The 14,463-nt window shown below is 40.8% G+C and overlaps 1 protein-coding gene across 1 annotated transcript; it reads left to right on the forward strand.

Moving 5' to 3' along the window:
• The first annotated feature begins 1,903 nt into the window (after positions 1-1,903).
• On the forward strand, positions 1,904-2,863 carry LOC116570763 (olfactory receptor 13C7-like). Its single transcript, XM_032308274.1, has one exon. It carries the CDS (start codon positions 1,904-1,906, stop codon positions 2,861-2,863), a length of 960 nt encoding a protein of 319 aa, XP_032164165.1.
• The last annotated feature ends 11,600 nt before the right edge of the window (positions 2,864-14,463 follow it).

Raw genomic sequence — 14,463 nt, forward strand, 5'->3', positions numbered from 1 at the left:
TCTAAGGCAGATCTCACAGAGCCAAATCCTGAGCCAGAAATGGGAAGAGTACTGTGCTACAAACAGATCTCAAGCACTGAGCAGCCACTGCACCAGGTCCCTCTAGGTCCTGGGGTAAAGGGGTACTGCTAAAGCCAGGAGGATTAGGCAAAAAATGTAAAAGAAACAGAGTCCCCACAGCCCCTCACTCAACCCATGACATTGGCCAAGTGTCCTTAACCATCCCAACAAAAAGTTTATTCTCTGGAAAGGATAAAACAAAGGAGCATAAGAAAGATTTCAAATAATAGGACATCACTTCTGTAATCAAATGGCTTTTTTTCAAGCCCACAGCTGCTATACCTTGAAACTCTCATGGCAAGAGCTATAACCAGATTTATTTATGACTCTCCCAGTGCCTTATAAAGGCCTGGCATATGATAGGAACTCAGAATCTCTATGGAGGAACACAGACAAGAAGAAAATTTCTAGGTCACTTGCCTCTTTCCAAGCCCAACATCCTGAATTTGGAAATTCTGGGGATACTGAGCTATAAGGATTTGTCCTGTGCAGTGAGTTTCACATTCTCCTAGACTTGCCATGGACTCTTCTCATTGACTGGGGATTTATGTTAATCCTGGCAGAACCACAATGACCCTTCCTCTCTAATGCTTTCCAATAGCTCTACAGGATGGGTATAAAGGGAGGGAGAGGGAAGAAAGTATTTCTGGAAGGACTTCAAAATAATTGGATCTTAGGGACATAATCCCAGATGTATAAAGTTTCTAAAATTTGTCACTTCACTTTCAAAACTTTAAATCACTTTAGGGACTGGAATAGTCCCAACAGCAGGGTGGAATTTAACTGGCTTCATATAGGCAATGCATGTCCTTTGTGGATTTTAACCAAACACAGAGCAAAGACCAGAAAATTTAGCTTTCATCCATTTTAGGGGCTAACTCCTCTGGCTGCTAGTTTCAGATCAGATTGGCTGGACCTCAGACAAGTTGTTTTATTCATTACCCTATCTATAGAAAAGGTAAGAGAGAACTTGTAAAAGAATATGTAAGCTCTGTGAGCCCAGCCCAGCCCAGTTCCTGGCTTCATTCCTTATGACTATGTGGCATGGGGTGAACAGGAAAGAAAGAGAGAAGTATATTTCAGTGACAGAACAGAAAGTCCAGGAATGAGAAATTCACAAGATCATTTAGTCCCTGGATAGAATATCTCTAAATACAATCCATTCCAAAATGAGTATTAGGGAAACAGAGCCCAGAGAGGAAAAGGGACTTGATAATCCCCATACATTGAATGATTGGTGAAAGTTCTTTTGGTAAGTACTCCAAGGAGTTTGGAAGGTGAGTGAAGGAATGAATGAATGCATATCCCAATGAATGAATATCCGAATGCCCTTGACTCCCGCCAATATCCGAATGGATATTCATTCATTGGACAGTGAGAGAGAACTATAAAAAAGGAGGGAAGTCATATCCAAAGTTACATAGAGAAGGGAATGATCAGGAATTGAGATTAAGATCAGTTACTTCCACCAGTCTTATGCCTCAAAAGAAAAAAATTCATACAAATGGAGTATAACAATTCCTACAACAATGATTAAAATGAATCAGCCACACATGGTATAAGCTGAGGTAAATGTGTGATGTTAATTTTAAATGTGATTAGGAAGATTAAATCTAATTTTGTGAAATGTCAAACACCTCTATAGGTGGCCAATGTCACAAAGAAGATTTTGACCAATTTCTCTGCATTTAATTAGGACAATGTAAAGAGCCCCCGGCATTGCCAGGGCCATTCTCCAGCTGCTTAGCAAGGAAAATATCCTCAATGGCTTTCTGGCCATTTTACCTATCAGAGAATCCTGAAGTTGCTCTCTGAGTTCCGGCAGATTACAGGGAAGATATACATGGACAGGTCCAATTCAACATCTCCTGTGGTGGGGTTCATCCTCCTGGGGCTTTCAGCCCACCCCAAGCTGGAGAAAATGTTCTTTGTGCTCATCCTCCTGATGTACCTGGTCATCCTGCTGGGCAATGGGATCATCATCCTGGTGACTGCCCTTGACTCCCGCCTGCACACGCCCATGTACTTCTTCCTGGGGAACCTCTCCTTTCTGGACATCTGCTACACAACCTCCTCAGTCCCCCTCATTCTCAACAGCTTCCTGACCCCCAGGAAAACCATCTCCTTCTCAGCCTGTGTCATGCAGATGTTTCTCTCCTTTGCCATGGGAGCCACAGAGTGTGTGCTTCTGGGCATGATGGCATTTGATCGCTATGTGGCCATCTGTAACCCCCTTAGGTATCCCGTGGTCATGAGCAAGGCTGCCTGTGTGCCCATGGCTGTCAGCTGCTGGACAGCTGGAAGCATGACTGCCATGGTGCAAACATCCTTAGCTATGCGACTGCCCTTCTGTGGGAACAATGTCATCAACCATTTTACCTGCGAGATCCTGGCTGTCCTTAAGTTGGCCTGTGCTGACATCTCCATCAATGTGATTAGTATGACAGTGGCCAATGTGATCTTTCTGGGCATTCCAGTTCTGTTCATTTTTGTCTCCTATGTGTTTATCATTGCTACCATCCTGAGGATCCCATCAACTGAGGGGAGGAAAAAGGCCTTCTCCACCTGTTCTGCCCACTTCACAGTCGTGGTCATCTTCTATGGGACCATCCTCTTCATGTATGGGAAACCCAAATCCAAGGATCCCCTGGGGGCAGACAAGCAGGATATTTCAGACAAGCTCACCTCCCTCTTCTATGGGGTGGTGACCCCTATGCTCAATCCCATCATCTACAGCCTCAGGAACAAGGACGTGAAGGCCGCTGTGAAGAACCTGGTCCTACGCAAACATGTCATCCAGTGATGGTAAAGGGGCCCTGATAGATCTCTATTCCCTAGTTTCTCTCACCTGAGGAGCTCAGAGGATAAGTTAACGGGCTAATTTCATCAAAGGTGCATAGGCAAATCTGATTACACAGAACACTTTGTGTGAATAGGAAGCATTTAATGGGACGTTTCTGTCCCATTCTAGAAGCACTTCCAGAGAAGTATATACATTCCTCAAACCTTATAGTCATCTATCTTTGGGATGCATATTGAACAAATTGATGTACAGGAAAAATAACTCTTCAAGTTAAATTTTTAAAAAAGATTTTGTTTATTTATTTGACAGAGATCACAAGTAGGCAGAGAGGCAGGTGGGTGGGGGGGCGGTGGGGAGCAGGTCCGTGTTGAGCAGAGAGCCCGATGCAGAGCTCGATCCCAGGATCCTGGGATCATGACCTGAGCCAAAGGTAGAGGCTTTAACCCACTGAGCTCTCCAGGTACCCTTCAAGTTTTATTTTTAACTTACAAAATGCTCTGGGCATATATCTGTAATTCACTTGCTCCCTGACCTCTTTCTTTGAACATGTTTGGATGGGTCCTTAATTCATGGACCTTTCAACATATCCTATCTCATATTAAATAATAGTAATATTTTATCTCTGTGCTCATTGCTTCTTTCTCCCTATTTTCATATTAATTCCTAGAACTGTTTCTTGAATTGTTCTCTTCCTGTGTTTCCAAAATTGACCTCTTCCTGTCCTCAGTCATGGTACCCACCAGAAAACCATTCACACCTTGGGAGCACAGAAGAGAGTGCGTAAGTGGTGGCAAAACTGATGTAAGGGTCAAACCCCCAGGCCTTTTTCCTTTCCCCTTGTCGAGGGTGTTATTCACCCCCTTGCTTCTGTCCCTGGATAGCTGAGACCTCCCAGAGCTCATCAGAGTGACGTGGAACCTGAGATGTATTTAGGAGAATCAAATGAATTCTCTTAACTTCCTGACCTGGCTTGACCATGTATGCAGCCAACTGGTGACCATCAGTTGCTTTTCTGCCCAAGAATACCCAACCCTACATGGCAGTCAGAGGGAGAGGAACGTGAGGTACACCAGCAGACATCTAAGAATAACCCCCATGCCTGGTGAGGAATTCCAAGCTACTTCCCAATTGTGAGCAATCTACAAGTCCAGTTAAAAGAATGAGCGGAATAGAAAGCCTCCGAGAACTGACACGAACTTTTAAACCAATAGGGAGGAAATAAACTAGTCATCAAAACAAACAGTCTTTCCTGGAAAGAAGTTATTGCAGAAAGATGGTGAGACACTAAAGAAAAGCCTCAATGGTATCCTGTGTGGAATTCTGGAGGCAATCTCATCAATAAAACAAAAGCAGTCTATGAAAGAGAAGCTAGGAGGAGAAAAGGTGACTAGGAGATAAAAATTTGTCTTATGGGATAAAACTGAAATTGTTGGTCAAATAAAACCCAGTAGAAAGTATTTTTTGTTTTATACTTTATCTTTTCTTTAAATTTTATTTTATTTTTTCAGTGTTCCAGGATTCATTGTTTATGTGCCACACCCAGTGCTTCATGTAGAAAGTATTTAAAAGTAGATTAAACAATGCTTAAAAATTAATTTTTAAATAAAAAAAAACTTAATGGGAGAAGATATTTGCAAATGACAGTATAAACAAAAGGTTGATATCCAGGATCTATAATGAACTCCTCAAACTCAACACACACAAAACAGACAATCATATCAAAAAATGGGCAGAAGATATGAACAGACACTTCTCCAATGAAGACATACAAATGGCTATCAGACACATGAAAAAATGTTCATCATCACTAGCCATCAGGGAGATTCAAATTAAAACTACATTGAGATATCACCTTACACCAGTTAGAATGGCCAAAGTTAACAAGACAGGAAACAACATGTGTTGGAGGGGATGTGGAGAAAGGGGAGCTCTCTTATATTATTGGTGAGGATGCAAGTTGGTGCAGCCTCTTTGGAGAACAGTGTGGAGATTCCTCAAGAAATTAAAAATAGAACTTCCCTATGACCCTGCAATTGCACTCCTGGGTATTTACCCCAAAGATACAGATGTAGTGAAAAGAAGGGCCATCTGTACCCCAATGTTTATAGCAGCAATGGCCATGGTCGCCAAACTATGGAAAGAACCAAGATGCCCTTCAACAGACGAATGGATAAGGAAGATGTGGTCCATATACACTATGGAGTATTATGCCTCCATCAGAAAGGATGAATACCCAACTTTTGTAGCAACATGGACGGGACTGGAAGAGATTATGCTGAGTGAAATAAGTCAAGCAGAGAGAGTCAATTATCATATGGTTTCACTTGTTTGTGGAGCATAACAAATAGCATGGAGGACATGGGGAGTTAGAGAGGAGAAGGGAGTTGGGGGAAATTGGAAGGGAAGGTGAACCATGAGAGACTATGGACTCTGACAAACAATCTGAGAGGTTTGAAGTGGCGGGGGGCGGGGTGGTGGGAGGTTGGGGTACCAGGTGGTGGGTATTATAGAGGGCACGGATGGCATGGAGCACTGGGTGTGGTGCAAAAATAATGAATACTGTTATGCTGAAAATAAATTAAAAATAAATAAATAGATAAATTAAATTAAAAAAAAAAAAGAACTTAAGTTTCTCTCCAAGGCTGAGAGGGAAACAAGAAGAGAGAGAGAGAGAGCAAGAGAGAGAAGTTGGTTATTCAAGAACAGGTGAGAGACATAAAAGGTAGACCACAGGGATCCATTATGTAATTCAGGAGGAGAAAACAGAACAGATGACAGACAAATAATAAAGGAGGAGAAAAACATTTCACTCAACAGAAATTCTGTATAATTATTCATAAAACGTTCATCAATCATCAGGTAAGAATTGTAGCAAAAGACCAACTTATGTACAGTCAATCCAAGGATAAGTTGTGATTCTCACATATTCCAAAAGAATTCTATAGAGTTTTCCACAGCTTAAAGCCATACTTCCCAACAAGGATCAAGAATCTGGCTGCCGCTGGCCTGCTTCCCTGCTGCCCTAAACGTAGATGCCAGTGGAACAAGACTGACAGAGTACTGAGGGAAAGGGGCTGAGAATCAGAATTCTATATACCCTGACCATTGCACCAATATGACACTTGAAAAGACATTGTTGGCACGTGCAAATACAGACAGCACACACCCCTATAATCCCCTTCTCAAAAAGAAATTTTGTTTATAATGTTCTCCCAACAAATAGTTAAAAATAAATAATGGAAGGACTGGGACAGATATGGTATGTAAGACACAGTGGAGAATGGTTGAATGTCTGAAGATTGATAAAGTCTAATGAACACTTCATACCAAATGTGCAAAGACAAATATATGAAGAAATTATTAGGAAGTGCATTGAGGTAAACAATGACAACAAAACAATGGTGTAACTCTAGTTACAATTCTAGATGACTATTAAGCTCAGAAATTTAGAAAAAGATGTATAGTTATAGCCCATTGAAGATCTCATCTTATGAAGGATGTGGCGGGAAAGGGAATCTTACAAGTATAATATATGAGTATAATGTGTTGATACTGAAATAACAAAAGTATTACTATGCTTGTTTAAAAAGGTGCCTGGGTGGCTCAGTCAGTTAGCAGATGCCTTTGGCTCAGGTCATGATCCCATGGTCCTGAGATGGAGCCAAGTTTTTGGCTCCCTGCTCAATAGCACAACACAGAGTTTGCTTCTCCCTCTCCCTCTGCCCCAATTCTGCTTGTCCTCTCTCTCTCAGATAAACGAAATCTTGAAAAATATATATGCTTGTGGAAATCTTAAGAGAAATACCAGTAGACAAGTATTAACATGAAGACGTTTGAAAGAATAAGAGGACAATGAATGAGCAAAGAAACTTGATCAAATGAAAAAGTCATACACTGAACCTGAATAGATTTAAGTCATTGCATATTAAGTACATGGTACATAGGGTACCTGGGTGGCTCAGTGGGTGAAGCCTCTGCCTTCAGCTCAGGTCATGATCTCAGGGTCCTGGGATCAAGCCCTGCATAGGGCTTTCTGCTCAGCGGGGAGCCTGCCTCCCCCTCCCCCTCTGCCTTCTTCTCTGCCTACTTGTGATTTCTCTCTCTCTCTGTGTCAAATAAATAAATAAAATCTTTTAAAATAATACATGGTACATAGTATCCAGTTTTGTAAGGGAGCTTCAAGGTTTCTAACATTAGGATAAATTAGATCTATTGCAACCATTTTATTAATAGATTCAAGAGGAAAAAATGATCTCATCAACAGATGTTGACAAGTCACTTGACATAACTTAACAGTGATTTCTGACTTTTTAAAAGTAGCACACTTCATTAGAGGACACTACCCCTAACATGAAAGGAAGTATCAGAACATCAGCAAGCAATGTCTACATCACTTTGCAGTCTAGATAATTAGATGAGATGAGGAAAACAAGGAACATAAATATTGGAAAGAAGGAAAAACAACAAATGTTGTTTTACTAAAGAAAATTTTACTCAAATACTAAAACTACAGGAAATAATAAAACAGGGAACAAGAGGGGCTGTATATAATTCACTGCAGTTAGAAAAGTTTTACAATACCTATGGAAAATATATAAGAAGTATGAGAGGCCTATGTGAAAATCATATATTTACAATGACTATATATTAACAGGAGAAGTCATGAGACATTTTCATTTTGAAGAATCAAAAGTCTAGAATGTAAACCTCAGGACACTTAACTATCCTCCAAGTGCCTCATTCAAAGCCCTTCTCCCTCTTGCCAGCACGTGGGAAGAGCCATTCTCCAACCACTTTTCCATCCTTAGAGCAGCCCCAACTCTTAGTTGGGAGGGATGGTCCAAGCCCTGAGGCAAACATGAACGCTCCCTGATCTAAAGGTCTCAGAAGCAAAGAAAACCAGCCTTCAACTCAGTCCATGCTTTTGGAGGTAACCAAAGAGTCTAGAACAGACCACTGACAAATGGAGGCTTTCACAGCTCTGCTTATGTGCTGATTACTTCCTGCCTCACTACAACTCATAACCATTTATCTCAGGTTAGGATGACCCCTAAAACCTTCAAGTGCAATGTGTTTACTGACATGACCAAATCAAACATTCCAGATGGTCTCAGAAAATAAGTCAAGAATGTAATCACCTCAATAGGTGAAATGGGAGCATTTCAGATGCTGGACTATAGGAGAGGACCAGGTGTGAAGCAGGAGCTGACTGTCTCTTCCAGCAGATAACCTTGCTGGATTCCAGTCAGCTGCTGCCAGGAAGGGATGCAGGAGTAGGGGAAGGGATGTAGAGCATCTACCCCAGCTGCAGGTTCCTTGTTTACCTCTAGTATCAAGATAAGTATTATAAGGGCCAAACAAAAATGTGTTCCATAGTCAGATTTGGGTAGAGGTTGCCAATTTGCAACGTCTGCGATAAGTAGTCAAAAGTCACAGCTGGACTCCCTAAGAATGCCATCACAGAAGTCAGCTGTATCCTGCACAGTACACCTATTGTTTTGGGGGCAAAGTTTTGCCCCCAACTGCTCCCTCTCACTCTTATGCAAACTTTTGCCCCCCAACTGCTCCCTCTCACTCTTATGTCACTTAATGCAGCTACCAATCCTAGTACACCAACTCTTGGCACAGCAGTCAGTCTAATGGAAGGCACGTAACCTAAGGCAAACTAAGCAGAGCCATTCCCTAGGACATCTGTAATTGGAGCAAGCAGAGAAAAGGTCCCATATTAGCTTTCTATGCTGCATAGCAGATCACCACCAAATTAGGAGCTTCAAACAGCACACACTTATAATCTTGCAGTTTCTGTAAGTCAAGAGTTCAACCAAGTCCCGCACAACGCTGCAGTCAAGGTGTTGGCCAGGGCTCGGTTCGCATTTGGAGACTCCAATAGAAGAAACTGAATCAGGCTGCTGACAACTCTCTTCCCTCCCATGTCAGGAAGTCTGTCCACTAGAGTGTAAAATACAGCCAGGAAAAGACAAATAGAGAAAACAAACAGATGAAGAAACTCAAGGTCCTAATGACATGTTGAGTCCCTAAATCCGACTGGGCCTGGGACTGAATCCACCTTTGAACTTCTCAGTTGCATGCACATTACAGCTCATTGTGAGAATAAGCTGGTTGGAGTAAGCTCTCTAGCTAGAAGCCTAGGGAATCCTGACAATAACAAAGCCCAAAGTAAAATCATCTTTGTCTGGTCTCCCTCTCCTGCTGACCACTGCATATTCCATCTCCAATCCTATATAGTAGATCATTCTCAGTTGACATACAAGAAAGTGCAAACCAGTCTTGGTCAAATCCCAGGCTCTTTTTGAAACAAACAAAAAAAAAGAGTAAACTCTTTTCAGGCATGTACTGTCTAGGAACACTGATGCAAATATCCTAAATCTAATGTGGCATCAGAAGAGGCTGAGCAGAGAGGTGGGACTTTTGTCTCCATTGGACAGTAACAAATCCCCACTCCAGGTGTCAGTGGAGACCATGTTGGAAGTCTGGACTTTCATCCTCTACCTTGTGTAATGAGGTGCCCCTTCTTGGTCCCCCCCAACCCGGGTGGTATCAGAGAGGGTCTAAAGGAGAGTCTGGACTTATGCCTATGGCAGTGAGGTCACTCTTCCCATGATGTCAGCAGAGGACCTGGCAACAGTAAAAATGTACCCCTGCCCTTGCCAGCCAGGATGGAATCAGCAGAGCCCTAGTGGCAAGCTGAATCTCCTGCTCTCTAGCAGCAAGGAGAGTTTCGTCACCCAAGAATGACAGGCTGTTTCAATAGTCGAAGATCAGTCAATGCAATCTATCATATTAAGAGGCTAAGTAAGGAAAACTACGTGAGTATATCAAGTGAAGCAGGAAAAGCATTTGAAAAAAACAACACCCATTCATGATTAAAACAAAACAAAACATGTCCTCCATGCTATTTGTTATGCTCCACAAATAAGAGAACAAACAAACAAACAAACAAAAAAAACCTTTCAGTGTTAAACTGGAGGTCCCAGCCAGTGCAGTAGGGCAAGAAGAGAGAAAAGTCTATCAATTTTGAAGGAAGATGAAAGCTGTCATTGTTTACTGGTGTTATTATTGCCTATAAGCAAAATCTAAAATAACTTAGAGGTATAAATATTTAAAAGTGTTCCTCAACACTAAATCAATGTACAAAAAATCTATTGTATTTTCATATTCCAGCAACAGGTTATGAAATATTTTTAAAATCCAAGAAACATAAGCATACATATTATATATTTAAATATAAGCATACATATTCATATATTTAAATATAAAAATTTTAATATATCTGTATTAAAATATAAATATCATCATACAGGGGTAAATCTGGCAAAAGATCTCCATGACCTTCATGTGTAAAATTTTTAATTATAACATATTTTGAATAATAGTAAAATAGAGAAAAATTCCTATTCATGGGTCAGAAAATCTGATATGGAGATATTAGTTCTCTACTAACTGACCTATAGCTTCAATGTAATATCAATTTTTAAATCTCCAAAATAATAATTATACAATTTAAGAAGTTGGTTCCATAATTTTAGAGAACAAAGGACTAAAAACTGCCATGACATATTTGAAGATGTACTGGATTAGGATAAAAGGATTTACCCTACAAGATATCAAAGTATACTATAAAGCTATAGTGATTGGAGCAACTTAGCATTGATACATGAACAGACAAATAAATGAGTGGAAAAGAATAGAGATCCCAGAAATGGACACAGGCATGTTTGAAGATTTGATATATAACACATGTGATGTATTACACATCACTGGAGAGAGGATGGGTCATAAATGCAAACAGGACAATTGGAAATACATGTACCAAGGAGAAATGTGTAAGATATTTATAGCAGCATTCAACTAGGAGGCAACCCAATGATCCATCAAAATAGAATGTATAAATAAGCTGTGTTTTATTCATAAAATGGAATATAGCAATACAAATTAATGAATTTAGCTATACTCATAAACATGAGTAAACCTCACAAACATAATATTGTCTGAAGAAACAAATTAAAAAGAATACCTATAAGGGTTCAATTTATATTGAGTTTAAATTTTTTTTATCTGAGAGAGAGAGAGAGAGAGAGAGAGGAGAAGGGGGGGAGAGAGAAAGGGAGAAGCAGACTCCCATCAAGCAAGGATCCTGACAAGTCTCTGGATCCCAGGACCCCGGGATCACCCAAAGAGCCCTAAGGCATAGAGACAACCGAGTGAGCTCCCCAGGCACCATGTATATTGAGTTTAGAAAAATGAAAGCCTAAACTTTAGCATTTAAGAATGTGTACAAAGTAATAAAATTCAGGAAAACAAATTAAATCAGGAATGTGGTTATCTCTGGAAAGAGAAGGAAAGGATGGTTGAGGAAGTAGCCAGGGAGCTTTCAAGGTATTAGCAGTGTTTTAGCTTTTAAATTAGAAGATTATTACTTTATTAATCTTTAAATTAACAATATGTGTTTAATGAGCTTTCATATGCATTTACATATGTGTGCTATTTTCACATTTTAAATTATTTTAAATTCCTAAAGCATTAAATACTACAATGTGATGTCATCTCTCATCTTTCAGATTGAAAAATAGCAAAAAGAGCTCCTGAGAGACTAAAATAGTATGTTATCAGAGTGTGGAAAACACCTATGCTTATACGCTGATGATAGCAATGTGTAAATTTGGCAATACTTCTCAAAATTACAAATGTGTGTAAACAGGTATATTTTTATCACATGCAAAATTATGAATATGTTGTGCCATTGATTATAACAGAATAAGGTTGGAAAAGACTAGAAGATCTAAATGTCCATTAATATTTGACTGGTTAATTAAATGATGGCACATTCTTACAATGGAATAAATTCCGTGATTTCAAAGAATGAGGCAGTATTACACATTTTTTTCAGATACACCCAAGGTATATTGTTCTGTGAGAAAATCAAGGTATTGGGCACCCGGGTGGCTCATTTGGTTGGGCGACTGCCTTTGGTTCAGGTCATGATCCCGGAGTACCAGGATCGAGTCCTGCATTGGGCTCCCTGCTCGACTGGGAATGTGCTTCTCCCTCCAACCCTCCTCCTTCTCATGCTCTCTCTCTCTCATTCTCTCTCTCTCTATATCAAATAAATAAATAAAATCTTAAATAAAAATGAAAAGAAATACAGACAAACTAATTCTAAAATTTATTTTAAAAAAAGAAAATCAAGGTATTAAAGTGGTGCATTGTTGTGCAAAATTTGTCTTATTCTCTTGCTTTTCTAACTGAACAATATCCATAGAATATCTCTGGCAGAAAAAACCATTAGGACATTGCTAGCATTGGTTGCCTCAAGGGTACTTGAGGTGACAAGATAAAGGAGTAATTCTGATTCTATAGCCTATACCTTTTACATTTTCTTTCAGGTACAAGTAAAACCTACTAATGGGGTGACAATCATGATGATGAGATCAAGAAGGAGGACAAAATCAATACAAAGTTATAGTCATCAAAAGAGTTTGATGCTGATACAAAAATAGACACATTGATTGGAGGAATAGCATAACACACCCAGAAGTGAACTGGTGCTGATCTCATCAATTAATCTACAACAAAAGACACAAGAACACAAAATGCGGAAAAGACAGTCTTTTCAATAAATGCTCTTAAGAAAACTGGAGAACAACATGCAAAAGAATGAAACAGTACTATTTTCTTATATCATACAAATGTGAAATAAAAATTGATTAATGACAAGACCTGACCATAAAACTCCTAAAAGAAAACCTAGGCAACAACAATCTCTTGCACACATTCTTGCACAACAATCTCTTGCAACAATATTTTTCAGGATAGTCTTCCTCAGAAAAGTCCTCTTGGACTTCATCGAACTAAAAAGCTTTTGCACAGTGAAGGAAATCATCAGCTAAGCAAAAAGGCAATCTGCTCAATGGGAGAAGATACTTGCAAACAATATATTTAGATACTACTCAAAATATATACATAAAAAATACAACTCAACACCAAGAAAATAATCTGATAAAAAATGGGCAGAGGATCTGAATAGATATGTCTCCAAAGATGACCTACAGAGGGCTAAAGAAAACATGAAACAATGCTCAAATTAAATTAAACCGACAGTGAGATACCACCTCACACAACTCAGAATGCTGAGAATCAATATGGCAAGAAATAAAGTGTGCTGGTGAGGAAGTGGAGGAAATGTTGAAATGAAGGTTTGTGAAGTGTCTGTCACAGTGCCTGGCACATGGGAGCACCTCACTCAGTGTAGCCAGTTCTGCTGCTGCTGTTGTGAGACATGTGTCCTGCCTCCCCATTCTGGATGTCAAGGACTCAGCAGGGGGACAACATACTCTGGCCCTGAATGGAGCACTGGCTTCTCTGGTAGTCCAGGGAAAGCTCAGGAGGAAACCAGCATCTGCTGTACACTCTTCTCCATCTCCAGGTGACCATGTCCCAGTCGTTATCTCTAATTGGGACAGGGAGATGGTCCTTGGAGGCCCCAGGTATGTATAGGGCCTGTACCCTGTGCACATTTGACATTCCAAACTTTAAATTGCTTCTGGGACCAACAGGGTCCCTGTAGGAGTTCACAGCTGCTTCTTGAGGACTCCTTTCACTGCTGGGGAAGATGTACCTGTGGGATTTCTGGGCTTCAGACCAGGATGACAGGTCCTCCCCATGAAGAGTCTGTAGCTGAGACACCCAGTTAGCCTGCACATCTAGGAGGAAGGATGTGAGAGAAACCCCACCAGAGGCTAGAGTTTCCACAGGGCTGTATGGGAAAAAAGAAGACACAGGATCTCAGAGGTGAAAGAAGCCCAGCAGGGGAGTGTCTGGGGTCCTTCTCTGGGATCCAGGGTCTGGCCCAGGGCACAGTGAGAAACTGAGAATTGGCTCTGGGATCAGGAGACTGAGAAATGGCTACAAGCAGGATGCAGGTGGGGAGCGCTGGGCTGTGGTTGGGACAAGCTTGGTGGTCATGACTTTCGCAGAGCATTTTCCCAAAATGGACTTTCCTCCTCCCTCTGCCTCTGCTCCAAACACCTTCCAGCTGCAGCCAGCTGTGAGCAGCTGATGCTGGAGCAGGGAGGAACAGCTGAGGTTAAGCCCAGGCAGTCCCTCCTGCTCTACAGAGCTCACCACTGACCCAGCACTGCCCTGACACTGCTGTTCCATCCTCCCTGAGAGGAGCCCAGAGTCCTGGCAAGAAGGAAGCCTGATTTCTACCCCATACTGCTGAGATTTCCCAGAAGACTGAGCCTTTCACGGGGTCACAGGGAGAGCAGACAGGCAAGCTGGGACCCATCCTATCTGTGATGCCCAGTCTGTGGCTAGTTCTATTCTCCTCACTTTCTTTCTACCCCCTATTCATGGGGATACCTCCCAACACCCCCAGTGGATGCCTCAAACTACAGATAGTACTGAACTCTATGTATCCCTTCTCTTCCTACATACATATACCTATGATACAGTTTAATTTACAAATCTGACACAGTGAGAGGTTAACAATAACCGGTAATAACATACAATAATTATAACAACATCTCATAATAAAGTTATGTGAATGTGGTCTCTCCCTCATAGTATCTTATTATACT

The sequence above is a fragment of the Mustela erminea genome, chromosome 12 (genome assembly GCF_009829155.1).
Source record: "Mustela erminea isolate mMusErm1 chromosome 12, mMusErm1.Pri, whole genome shotgun sequence".
NCBI classification, from domain to species: Eukaryota; Metazoa; Chordata; class Mammalia; order Carnivora; family Mustelidae; genus Mustela; species Mustela erminea.